This window comes from Vulpes vulpes, chromosome 2 (assembly GCF_048418805.1).
Source record: "Vulpes vulpes isolate BD-2025 chromosome 2, VulVul3, whole genome shotgun sequence".
Classification (NCBI taxonomy): Eukaryota; Metazoa; Chordata; class Mammalia; order Carnivora; family Canidae; genus Vulpes; species Vulpes vulpes.
Genome location: NC_132781.1, coordinates 103,196,414 through 103,210,505, shown reverse-complemented (window position 1 = coordinate 103,210,505; position 14,092 = coordinate 103,196,414). Strand labels below are relative to the sequence as shown.

At 37.4% G+C, this 14,092-nt stretch overlaps 1 protein-coding gene across 7 annotated transcripts in view; it reads left to right on the top strand.

The window, feature by feature from the left end:
* Positions 1-14,092, top strand: part of LOC140595960 (uncharacterized) — a 182,201-nt gene that overhangs the window by 102,023 nt on the left and 66,086 nt on the right. For all 7 annotated transcript variants that reach the window (XM_072742443.1, XM_072742450.1, XM_072742431.1 and 4 more), the window contains 5 exons: positions 2,399-2,630; positions 6,138-6,169; positions 6,261-6,333; positions 11,138-11,226; positions 12,319-13,410. In XM_072742443.1, coding sequence (XP_072598544.1) covers positions 2,399-2,630; positions 6,138-6,169; positions 6,261-6,333; positions 11,138-11,226; positions 12,319-13,410 — 1,518 coding nt within the window. The remainder of the gene's footprint in view (positions 1-2,398; positions 2,631-6,137; positions 6,170-6,260; positions 6,334-11,137; positions 11,227-12,318; positions 13,411-14,092) is intronic.

Below are 14,092 nucleotides of genomic sequence, written 5' to 3'. Positions count from 1 at the left end.
ACAGTTGGCCCTTGAGCAAGATGGGCTTGAACTGTGTGTCCACTTACAGATGCTTCTCGATAAGTATTTTCTTAATATATTTTATCTTCCTTATGATTTTCTTAATAACCTTTTCTTTATATTTTAAGGATACAGTGTATAGTACATATAATATACAAAGCTTGTTCATTGCCTTTACGTTATTGGTAAGGTCAACATCAGGTGATAATTTACTAGACTTTCCATGCTGAGTTTACAGTCAGTGGCCAAATGAGGGTTAAGAAGTAGCTTAGATCTCGAGAGCATATATATGAGTCTTTTATTGAAATGTTTTGATTTTTCATATATACGTTTCCTATTTTTAAGTCTAATTGCTCTTAAAGTAGGAAATAAGAGATGAGTAGCTAAGTTTTGGGGGAATCAAAAGTCATTTGTAGATATTTGACTGTGTAGCCATCAACACCCTCAGCCCTTGCATTCTTCAAGGGCTGACAGTATAGTGATTTGGTACTTAGACCTTCTCAGTGAGATGAGGATGATGATTATGTTTTAGAGAGAGAGAGAGAGAGAGAGAGAGAGAGAGAGAGTGCACACACACATGTGGGCGGGTGGGGAGGAGCAGGGGCTGAGGGAGAGGGAGAGAGAGAATCCTAACTTTGCTTCATGCTCAACACAGAGCCAAACCCTGGCCTGGCCACATGCCTGCAAGTTGGCTCCCCCATGAGGGGTATGGGCTGAGTGGCAGCCGCGTGGGGCAGGGTGGCAACAAAGCGGCCTCTCAGACCAGTTACCTCACCCCCGACCTTTACACAGCCTCTGCTGAGCCATGGGCCTGGCCTGGCTGAGCACCCGCCTGGTTCTCTGGCGGGAGGGAGCAGTTCCCCAGGCTGAGCGGCCGTGACTTACCATCTTCTCAAGGCTGTCGCTTGCTCAGAGTGTCTATTTGCTATGCTGAATGCAGCCCAAATTTACTTTTTACGATTTGTGATGCCTTACCGATTGGATCTTACTCCTGTATTTAAAGTTTTCTAACATTGCCTTAAAAAAAAAAAAAAAAAAAAAAAAAAACGACCCTGAGACCCATGGCCTGAGTTGAAATCAAGATTTAGATGCTCAACTGACTGAGCCACCCAGGCACTCCCTCAGTGAGAGGAATTTCAGTGTTTCGACCTTAAATACATTTATGTTACTGAATACTAACTATGACCAGGCTGTACAGGTTGTAGTGGTAGGAGCAGAAAAATAAGGAAACTCTGATCCATTATAAGTCACTGTAAGCATTTCATGTAAAAAAAAAAAAAAAAGGAAATGTTAGTTTAGGGAATATTGGAGGCGTTTGTAGTTAGGATGGGGATGAGAATGGGAGTGGAATTTTGGTAGTGAGGAAAGATCTCTCTGAGTGTGGCCAGAGCTGCCAAGTGAAGGGTGGGAAGGACCAGTCGCAAGAATGTCTTGGATGGAGAAGGACATTCTGGACAGAGAGACCATGGAGCACATCTGTTCCTTTTACTCTAATGTCTTAGAAATGACCAGGAAGCAGGAAGACCCACTCTATTGTTATAATCATTGTTATTTTTGTGTGTAGAAAAGAAACTGTGTGTACTAAAACAAATGCCTGGTACCTTTTAGGTGATTAATCAGTAAATGTTCTTTTTGTGTGTGTGAGTAAAATGAAAGAAGTTTATTCAGTAAAGATACAGAGAAAGCTCTTAGGAGTGAGAGGGGTCCCAGCAGGGTTGCCCTCAATGAATGTTCTTATTCTTCCCTTCTGAAAGCTTACTATACTTTTTGAAGCATTTCATACCTATATCTAAAATCTTTTGCTATTATTTAAACATAATTTCAAGAAAAGTTTTTCTTCCTACTTTGCCATTTCATTCAACCATTTTTTCCTACCAATGAAAATTCCAAGCCTTTGTTTATCTAAATGAAGCAGCAGCTACCACAGTGTTCTGTTTATACTCAACATGATGTACTCCGAGGTTTCTTATCATGCCAAGTATCTTATTTTAAGGCTACAAATCTTTCTGCCATTAGGAACAGTTTAAATTTATAGCAAATGTACTTATTAAAGAATTTGTTTCAATAGTTTTACTGTCCTTGTATCCTGGTGGAGAATACAAAGTAGAGTTAGGTGTTTTGTTATTTCCTTGTTGAAATGTATGTATAAGTCAGTCTTCTTGTCTGTGAAAATATTTACTCTGGCCTTCCATGTTCAGTTAGAGTTAATGGCCAAATGAAGTTGAAAAGGTGCACTTAATTGAGAGAGCATAGATGAGGTTTTTAAATGTGTTGATTTTCAATACATGCTTTTCTTATTTGTATGTCTGATTGCGATTAAAGTAGAACATTTGAATATTTTCTTAGAAAAGGATTTGGAAATCTTTATGCAACTCATTATTGATGTTAATTTTAACAGAGTATTTCTGCAAGACTTCCAAAGAAATCTGTTGATTGTTTACCTGGAGCTGCAGATCAACAAGGGAAAAGTATTTCTGCAAGACTTCCAAAGAAATCTGTTGATTGTTTACCTGGAGCTGCAGATCAACAAGGGAAAAGTATTTCTGCAAGACTTCCAAAGAAATCTGTTGATTGTTTACCTGGAGCTGCAGATCAACAAGGGAAAAGTATATTCAATGAACAAGTAGAAGGTAAGAATTGTATTTTATAAAAAGTCATTTGACAGAATGTTGATTTAAAACAGAAATTCTCATGTATCCTAATTTCCAAAGAAAATCACCGATTACATGCATAGAAAGGAGAAAGGTGAGAAAAGGAGGTGAGTTCTATATTTTATCAGGTGTCAGCTGCAGATTAAATTGAGAGTATGGCTAGAGGAGCTAAATTACTGGTTCCATTTCCAGGTATTCCAAGACCTAAGGAATGCCTGGAAATAGCTGGAAAAGAGCAAAGAGGGAATGATGAGAATGGCTGAGAGTGCAGGGAGTAAATGGAGGAAAATAAGCAACGCTTTATAGTGGAAGGTGGTCAAATGAAAGCATTTTTTTAGGAGGAAGAGCAGGGGATCCCTGGGTAGTTCAGTTTTGGTGCCTGCCTTCAGCCCAGGGCATGATCCTGGAGTTCCGGGATCAAGTTCCACATCAGGTTCCCTGCATGGAGCCTGCTTCTCCTTCTGCCTGTGTCTCTGCCTCTCTCTGTCTCTCTCTCTCTGTGTGTGTGTCTTTCTGTGTCTCTCATGAATAAATAAATAAAATCTTTAAAAAAATAAAAGGAGGAGCAAATTATTTGAAATGTGGGGATATCAGGTGAGCTTCCAGTACCCAAACTTGTCAGAGTAGTATACCAAAATTTTCCCACTCTTACCAGTTTTTCTCGCTGTTGGGGAGACATTATGGATTGACCTAGCTGATTATGCAGAGCTATGTCCTAGTCAGCTATAAATGTATGTATGTTAGGGGTGCCTGGGTGGCTCAGTCAATTGAAGGTCTGCTTTTGGCTTGGGCCATGATCCCCGGGACCTGGGATGGAGCCGTGCTGAGCTGGGAGCCTGCTTTTCCCTCTCCCTTTGTCTGCTGCTCTGCCTGCTTGTGCACGCTCTCTCTGTGTCAAATAAATGAAAACGTCTTTTAAATAAATAGATATGTGTACCTCTATGTCATATGAAATGGTGGTACTTCGTAAGTTAGTATCATTTCGTGCAAAAAAAAAAAAAAAGAATTGGAAGGAAAAAAGGAAAAAGAGAGCAGGGTCAATTAGGTGGAGATCAGGGAAGCTTTAGTCCTGGTAAAAAGTCCGTTAGAACATTTATGACTTTTAATACGTCTTCACTTTCAGAATTGATAGTGATGAACTTGAGGCTTGATCCTAGAAGGTTAAGGTAAAGGAATACAGCGGCAGCGTTCAGTATGACCCAGGATTTCTCAAATTGTAGGGAATCGCCTGAGACCTTGTTAAAAATGCACACTGAACATCAGGTCTGGAATCTGCATTTTGACCTCTCAGGTCATGGCCGTGTCTGTGGTCCTTGGGTCATGTGCTCAGTAGCATGGGTATAGACTTTCCTGTAGAGAAATCTGGAATATCTGTTGGACAGTTCAAGACATAACAAGGTCAAGAAAAAGAATTATTTTGTTTTTATTTCTGAACATGTTTATAACCAGAGGGGAGCAAGGAGATACAGAAATAGAAGGTATAGATGTAAGATACTATTGCTAAACAAAGAGGAAAGAAGTGGTGGAGAAAATCCATAAAAACGGTTGTAAAAGCAAAAAAAAAAAAAAAAAAAAATCAAGACCATAGATCACAAATTACTTTTTAAAAAGATTTATTTATGTTAGAGAGTGAGCGAGCAGGGAGGGGGCAAAGGGAGAGAGAGAGAGAGAGTCCTTAAGCAGACTCCCTGCTGAGTGAGGAACCCCCCATGGGACTTAATCCCAGGACCCCAAGATCATGAACTGAGCTGAAATCAAGAGCTAGACTCCCAACTGACTGGGGCCACCCAGGTGCCCCCAGAAATTACTTTTGAAGACAGGGGATAGTAAAGGGAAAGAGGGAAAAATGAAAGAAGCCTTAGCTAGGAAATTTTGGAGTTGGTGAGGAAACTCTAGAGAATTCACTTTTTTTTTTTTATGAGAGACATAGAGAGAGAGAGGCAGAGACACAGGCAGAGGCAGAAGCAGGCTCCATACAGGGATCCCGACGTGGGACCGGATCCTGGGTCTCCAGCATCACACCCTGGGCCGATGGTGGCACCAACCCTTGGTCCACCGGGGCTGCCCGAGAACTCACTTTATAGAAACCTTGAGTTTATTTCTACTGAAACAGATTAGATCACAGCTGCTCCACCAAGAATACTGAGAGCAAATGGAGTGCTAGACTTGGGATAAAACATAGCCACCATTCATCTTCCTCAAATCTATTGGACCTCAAAGATATATGTTGCTTTGATATTCATTATTCAAATGAGACTAATTTGAATATGGAAGTATGGGTGTTCTTTTTTCAGATAGCTCATTTTGGGGGATGATAGCTGTTTCAAAGAAACCTTTTCAAGACTGACATAGTCTACCAAATCAAACTAATTTTGGAAAGTAAAGAAATCATAGGGTCCATTCCTTAAATGCTAAAATTGTTACTATCAATAACTATGACACTGATTTTGAAATACAAAAGATTTTTAGTATCTAAAAATTCGGTGGCAATTAAATTGATTTTTTTCATTTTGGTAGTAGTCATGGTTCCATATTGAAAGCTTCTTATACATTATTTCTTAGACGTGTTTTATATACCTTCTTGCGTGCGTGGGTCAAGAAAGTTTAACATGGCTAAACTAGAGGATACAAGAAATGTAGGCATGCCAGTTGCCCACATGGGTATAGACAAAAATGAATACTTTTATTGACTATTACCCTACAAGTATAACCAGGCTGATCAATTCATAACACTGTTTTTGGTGACAAATAAATTACGCATTCAATAAATTATGCATTCATCATAAGTGCGTACTGCCTAAATTGCGGGACAAATTGAAGAACATGGCAAATACTTGTAGTAGAATGGTATCGATGATTCTGCTGTACTGCAGTCAGGATGTGCTGTTGCATTCTGCCATCAGCTTTCACGTTTATCCTCTCAGAGTCATCATTTGTTCCTCTGATTAAAGATTGCTTTTCTCCCCCGTCAATCAGCATGTTCACGTTAGTATATGTGCAACATTTAGTGATTTCTGTTTTAGTCATTTCATTTGAAACATCATCTTACTTTTGGAATCCTAACTGCATGTTATGTTGAACATATATTTCTTAAATTTTATTTATTTATGATAGGCACACAGTGAGAGAGAGAGAAGCAGAGACACAGGCAGAGGGAGAAGCAGGCTCCATGCACCGGGAGCCCGACGTGGGACTCGATCCCGGGTCTCCAGGATCACGCCCCGGGCCAAAGGCAGGCGCCAAACCGCTGCGCCACCCAGGGATCCCTGAACATATATTTCTATTTTTTATAGTATTTATAACGGGTTCCTATTTCTGTCTTGTTGCTGTCTTAATCCACCTTCCTGTCTCTAGAATCAAGACCAAAGCCTAATGTAATCACTTTGAAAGCCAAGCATGAGGATTCAGCTTAATCCTAACTGCACGAATGTATAGTTGGCTTTCATATTTACGTATAATTAACTACATGTCCCTTTTGTGTTTTAGATTCTCCTAGAAAAGATCTTCGTCACTGGGAGGTAAAGCTTTTGTATTTTCATTTTGAATTTTTAACTACAGACTGTATGAAATGTACATTGTTCTAATCATATTGTTTCAATACCCATCCAGTCTCCCACTAAAGTGAAAGATTCTGTTCCTACTGAAGCAGTCACAACGAGTGATAAACAAACACCCAGATCAGGTAAATTTTACAGTTCAAATTTGGAAAGCTTGGAAATTGGAAAATTTGGAAAGTGGAAAGATGTGCACTAAACTATTGAAATGCCCATCGTCTTATACCAAATTCTTCTTTGTGTGTGTGTGTTATGTGAGACAAATTTAATCGAAGGATGTGACATAAATAAGGTAGATGTCATTGCTGATATCCACGTTTGAACAAAAGATATTTACAAGCATAAGAAAAAGAGATTTTAAAAAATGTAAGCTTTAGTTCAAGTTTCAACTTTTAAGTTTTGAAATCCTAATGTCCCCGGTTTGGAATTCCTTTACTTCTAAGGGGTTCCCAGAAGTTAATTATTAGACTCTAAGATTTTTCCGGTGTTCACCATACTTATTTGAATTCTGACTTTTACCCAGAGTAAAGCTTCACTTGCTAACATGTCAGTTGTGTTAAATGAAGTTAAAACTTCATTTCATGTTTGTGTTGTTATAGTGATCATTTTAAGCCAAACACTTGTTCCGATTGTGTGTGTGTATGGTGACTTTGATTATTAGAAATGTGGGACGGAATTAGTTGTATCTTAATATTTGGTAGACACAATCTTTTAAAAAAGTAATTCTGAACCTTTTCAGCCTAGGGTCCTTTTCCACTGTTCAAAAATTATTGAGAATTCCAAAGAACGTCTGCTTAAGTGGGTTATATCTGTTGATATTTACAATCTTAGAAATTAAAACATTTAAAACACAAGGATACACAATCTCATGTTGTTAGCCATTAGAGCTGTGATCCACTGATCATGCGAGTTGCGATGCTATCACACATTTTATCTTTAGAAAACTTTATTGTACACTTAATAAGAAAATGAGAGTGAAAATGGCAACTAGCATTTAGTACAATTGTGAAGATCGTTTTCACCTCTTGGATTTTGTGAATCGATGGATCTTTGGACTCTGGGGATTCTCAGATGACATGGGAGAACTAATTTAAACCATGTACAGGGTTCATGGATGCAAAATGATAAAGGGGCCCTTGTGATGAAATGGGCATTAAAGTTTCATTTCTGCATTTCTTCCTTTTTTGTTTCCCTTGTCTTAAAGAGGTTTAAATCAGACCAATCTTGTTTATAAAGGGACAATAGTTTTGTTATATATTCATTTTCTGTTTCATGGCGCTGTAGTTTTTGGATCTCAGTGTGGACTGAGACTTATTTTGTTTTTACATGGAAAGGATTATATTACCCAAGTCTCTGATTTCTCATATAAATATGATATTTGTCCAAAAATTAAATTCTGAGGATGTTGGTGCATTGAGGAGAGACCATCTCATTATTATTAAAGTAGTACCATTCATCACAAGTTTTTTAAAACTCATGTCTTTAGAACACAAAATGCATATTTAAACATAAAATAAATGATTAGACATCAGTTTTGTTACTAAAAACATTCAGACCTTGAAGACTCTTTATTATTAATGGACAGAGCTTTCATGGAATATAGAATATGTAATAGAGCTTGGTGAGTGAATTAAACTGTGTAATACTAGAGAATAAAAAAGAGAAAATGAGAGAGTTAAATTCATCTGTGTGAATGCCAAGTACAGGACACGTAAAATATAATTAGCTACGAATGAGTAGTAAGTAGTGCATCTGGGAGAGGAGCAGGACTTGTGGCTGTTTCTCCAACAAAAGAATTTGTACAATTTTGTTAAGTTTGTATTGTTATTTACATTATAATAAAGGAAACTTTGTTTTCAGATTTTTCTGATTGTGATTCTAGTTTGTCCCTCAGTAATGAGACTTGTCAAAGAACTGGGGATTTGAAAGTTGATAATATGCCCATTTGTATCACAACCAATGATCAAAAATGAGTCAGCATCCACAGAATTTGGACAGACGACCTTAATAGATAAAATATTAATATTGGAGCTGTGTTTCAGTTAGAGAATTCTGTGCTCCATGGCCTGTGTGAATCACTGCTACTAGAAAACAGAGAGAGCAAAAAAGGTAAAGAATCAGAGAGAGTTCAGTGTCCTCATGATTTCACCATAGTTCTGATTTTTCAAAAATAATTTTGTGGTAAGATTTACTTTGTGTTTACTCCTTTCATGCAACCTGCCACCAAACAGAGCATCTTTCAGCAAGACATTTTTGCATTCTTCCTCTAACCAAAGCCACATATAAATAAGAAAGAGAATTAGGAGAAAATAATTTCTTTTAGGCTCGTGTTCAGCTTTCACTTGAGTGTGGGTAGCGGGATTAGATTTAGAATTTGGGGACCAGTTGGGAAAACTAGGTAGAGATGTAAAGATTGTTTACTCACAACATAGTTTCTTAGCTTTATTTTTATAGCTCTAAATTCATAAGTATTGGTCACACTATATTCACTGTAACAAACAAAAGCACCTTCCCAAACAGAATATTAAAATATTTCCTATATTCTCTTTGACTTTATTTTGGAGTTGACTTTCCCAGCAGTAATTGGAATCATTGAGAATTTACTACATAGTGTCCTCTTCTCAGCTATGTAGGCATAGTCCATCTCCTTGTTTGATTATTTTTATTTTACTTTTTTAGAGAGTGTCAGAAAGTAAGGAGGGAGGGGTGGGCAGAAGGAGAAAGAGAATCCCAAGCAGGACCCACACTCAGCACGGAGCCCACTGCAGGACTCAGTCTCTCACAACCCTGAGATCATGACCCAAGCTGAAATCAAGAGTTGGATACTTACCTGGCTGAACAACCCAGGTGCTGTTTCATTATTTTAAATGAGTAAAGAGTTCCTAAGGAATATTGGTTTTAAGTATCAAATATCATTTAAAAAGAATATATGGAAAGTCAGTTCTAATTCTACTAAGATGTTCAGTTGATTAACCACATCTAACATGTGTTCTACTTAATGTATCAGTTAATCCAGTGTCCTTTATCAGTCATATGATCACGTCTGTACTAACATATCATATAATATTTTTTCACTCCTGTAGTTTTGTTGTTTTCTTTCTTCTAGAATTAACTCATTTTCTAAAGATTTTCAGTTATCTCCAGGAGTAGTGAGTATAGGCTGTAAATCCAAATTTATTGATCTATGCAAGTGACTTGTTTGCTGTTACTTCTTTGTGAGCTTGGTAGATCCAAGAAACAGGACTTTAAAAAGAAAACACCTGTAGGCTCCTGTACCACAGGAAAATGTAAAACAAAACCAGTTACAAAGTACATGCAAGCAACATAAAACAGTTCATGTAAAATTATATCTCTTTTCCCTTGATGCCAGCATTGTTGTTGATTCACTTAATACAGATTTATTCTGTCCTGAGACCTGATGATTTTATATTCTGAGTATTTCTGGAACCATTCAGTCAGTTGAGGTGTGTATCATCTTTGTTTTGCATTACTACCTTCTAATTCATCTCCTGTCTTTGATCACAGTGCCCCTCACACTCATCCCTCCCCACAGTATGTAGAGTGATCTGTCTCAAATGCATATACGACCATGAACCACTGTTGAAAACATATTTATGTCCAGGCATCTTAAAATTACATACAAAGCTTTCATAATCTTGACTTCTGCCTAAGTCTTCATCTTTAGCCCTTTATACCGTCCGCCCTTATCTCTGGTATCCTGAACTGCTAGTGATGTCTTCCTCTGTGATCTCTCTATTTTAGACAAATATTTACCCTGTTGTGTGCTTCTCTCCCTTGTCTTACTACAGCCTTGCATGCTCTCCCCATTTTCTGCCCTTTAATCCCTTTGAATCTGTCTGACGTCACTGTTGCAGTCTCAGTTTAGGCATTATGTCTAGGAAAGCTATTCCTGACACCTTACATCTATATGCTTCTTTAAACCTGGTCCCCTATCTATCACTTAGTGGGAACTCAGTGAGTAGTACTAAGTGACATAAAGACTGTTTACTTTTATAAGTACTAAGTAACATAAAGACTGAAAGATGATTTAAGAGATTGTCCCCTACAGGGATGCCTGAGCGGTTCATTCGGTTGAGTGTCCAGCTCTTGATTTCAGTTCCGATCTTATCTCAGACTTGTGAGATGGAGCCCCGGGTGGAGCTCAGCACTGGGGGTGGAGCCCGCTCAAGATTCTCTCTCTCTCTCTCTCTCTCTCTCTTGTCGAGATTGTCCCCTACAGTGTAGGAGCAAAAGAACTAGATACATAAAGAAGTAGTTTACAGTTCAGGTGGTGAAGGTGCACTAGAAAAAGCTGTAAGGTATTAAGGTAACCCCAAAGAAAGAGATACATTTTTATCTGAGAAAGGATAGCCATAATCAAGGATGACTTTACACAGCAGTCTGAGTCCTAAAAGATGCAAGGAAATTTGTGAAGTAGTAGAGGAAAATAATTTCAGAAACCTTTACTTATTGGGCACATACACCCACAGGATGTATGTCCAGTGTATCCCAGAGGATATACACTGATACAGACATGAAAAGTACTAATAATTTTGGAAATGATGAATAACGTTGTGTTGAAGCTTAAGGTGTTGTTTAAGAGGTACTGTTACAAAGTAGAGAATAATCTCTTGTGATTTTATATGTTTCTACTGAATTTTAAACTTTTGTTTTGTTTCTGATTGTTTTGTTCATGGATGTTAGTGGATGAATTTGTGAATGAATCTTGGAGATGTTTGTGTGCCTTTAACCTGGTGACGTTTAGTATTTCTTAAATGGTTTGTTGAAATTTTAGATAATTAGAAGTATTTCTTAAATATTCAGCTAAAGATGAATTTAAACTCTTCAGTGATAAATGATGTTTTCTATTTTTATAGAGGTAATAGCTTTTATCTAACCTTTCTAAGTAGTCCATTTTAACTAAATATATAGATTTTTCGTCAGAACCAGACTTAGAAGTGGCATCAGAGCAAAAGCAAGAGCAAGAAAGACCTGATAAAAGTGAAAATAACCACCCCCAGGTATGTAAAACTTTAAATTTATGATTTCATATTGTTTTCCCTGCTTTTCTAATACTACATGGTTCAAGTGAAACTCTTTGAGTGGATATATTGAAATCAATAGAGTATAATTTAATATTTAGTTTTTATAAAATTTTACGAGTTACAAAACTTAAAATGTTGTAATTTTTAGTAACCTAAGTTTAGCTAAACTTCATCCTTGGAATTTAGGCAAAAAAAATTCTTTTGAGACCAAAATAATTCTAAATATTCTTTGCTTCTTCCATTTTTGTAACTTCTTTACATGATAAAGAAGGTAGCATCAAATATTGAGTCATGTTTAAGCAGTTGAAATTATGAGCAGTATAACAATGATGACTACTGACTTAGACTCATGTACAAGGAGGGATTATTCTCAGTGGTTCAAAGTGTCCAGTTCTCTATTTCCAGTTACAAATGCCAAGATTAAAGATGTATTGTGCTTTGTGATCTCTGTGTAGTTGACTTGAGAGAATGGGGTCATGAAATCAGCACGATCGCCTATTGTAGAATCACACCTTCCAGGATGGGACCTTTGTAGTTGGATTATAAACAATAACTCTTTCAGTTATTTCAGCACAGGAAATCCATATTATTAATATTTTTCTTATGCGCTCTCAGTGGACATTACAATATATTAGAGCTGGATACAAGCAGATAATCTATAGCGATGTCTAACACTATCATAGTATATAATTTAAATTAAAATATAGGAATTTATTTTTCTTTGATTGATGTTAATTGATATTTGCCCCCCAAAAGTGTAGTTTGCCTATTATCTAGGTTTCAAACTTGTAAAAACTCCTGAAATGCATTGTTGGGGCTCACTGTTTAAGATACAAGGGAATAAAGTGTTTTTAGGTTTGTAACATTAAAAATCATCTGATTCATTTTTTCGTAGATGTAACTGTATTGAGTTGTTTAGTTAAGAAAAACCTGACAAAATATAAGTGAATGGATTTATGCTTTTCTTCTGTCCTCACTTCTTAGTTAATAATCCAGTGACTTAGGAACAGCTAATAACTAAATTTTAATTATTTTCTATTTTTCTTTGCCCGTATTTGATTACCTAAGGATAAAGTTATTTTACAAACATGTATCCTGGCTGAAAAGACATCTGAAAGCCAAATGAAGCAAGTTAACATTCCACTTGTGCAACTGCAAAATATGGCTCGAGAACCAGAAATGAATATGGAATGTGATAGACAGAGTGATAGATCTGTACATTCAGAACATCGTCGTGTGCACGAGGAGTATGAGGAGATACAGATGAAACAAGGCAAATTAGATTGGAAAAATGTGAAACGCATGAGCAGAGAGTTAAAGCAGAAGATTGGTAAAACTTGTAAAAAGTACGGAATTATTACTCATCCTAAGTTAGAACGACTACGTGGTAATTCTAAAGAAGCAGACTTCAAGGAAATGCCTCCTAATGTGACAAAAGTTACACTTGATCGTGAGGAAAAAGATGAATTTGGAGTGTCTGTCTCTGTAGTACCTCAGGCCTTTCCTGAACAAAAAGAGCCTAGTCTCGACAATGCTATTCTCTCTCATTCATACTCTGGGTCCCTGGACTATGCTTGCCAGTCATCTTCTAAGCTTTCTTCCCATGAAAATGATAACAAACCAGGTGAGCATGTTTTTAACAAAAATGAGAGTCTTGATAGCGATCCAGAAAATAAAGTAAGGAACCCACTAGTTACATCTGAAGTGAAAGAAGACCAAGAGTTTGACATGCAGATGGCCAAAAGTTTGAACCAAAATACCACCAATAGCAAATTAGACACTGGATATATCCCTCCGTATAGTGACCCAGAAAGCCTTTTGGATTTGCGGCCTGCCCACTCCAATGTGGCGAAACGTATGATTCAGAAGAAAAGGCATGATACTTCTGCTATTACAAACACTTACAAGAAAACAAAACCAATACCAGACTCTTTCCAGAAGCCATTATATGCAGATAATGACAGTACTGATAACTATAAAAGTACGGAACCTGCATTAGAAAATGTGAGTTCTTCACCACGTCCTTTCAGAACATCAAAAGTATATCAAAAAGAAGAATTACAGCAAGATATGCAAAATCTGCAAAGGTTTAAGAATGAGAAAGGCATGTTACAAGAAAAACTGGCTTTGGAAAAAGAGAAAGTTGAACTTCAAGAAGAGGTAGGGAGATTCACTTTGCTGCTGCTCTTTTGATTTTTTTTGTCTTTGTCAATTATCTGAGCCATTTTGATTTTCCACTTAAGAAAAAAGCTCATGTATAAAATGGGGTCATCTCAATATACAATTGTGTTCGGAAATAGATTATTTCTGCTATCTAAATGATAGGAATGCAGGAAAACCTAAGATTTGTGTTCCTTAAGTTTCTTTCAGTTTCGCAAGTGGCGTGTGAACTGGAAAGCTCTTTTCGCTATGCACCCTGTGACCTCATGAACCAGAATAACCGTAGAGAAAATTGCTTTAAAATGCGATTATCTTGGGGTGCCTGGGGGGCACGGTCAGTTGAGAGTCCTAGTCTTGTTTTTGGCTTGGGTTGTAACGTCAGGGTTGTGAAGAGGAGCCCCACGTCAGGCTCTGTGCTCAGCATGGAGTCTGCTTGAGTTTCTCTCTCTCGCTGTGCCTCTCTCATGCTATCAGTCTTGTTCTCTAAAATACATAGATGTTTAAAAAATGTATCATAATATCTAAGATTTTTATCTATTGGCTTAAATATAAGTTGCACTTCCATAAACAATAAAATGGAAAAGAAGTTGGGATGCCTGGGTGGGTGGCTCACCTGTTGAGTGTCTGCCTTTGGCTCAGGGTATGATCCCGTGATCTGGGATTGAGTCCCACATCAGGTTCC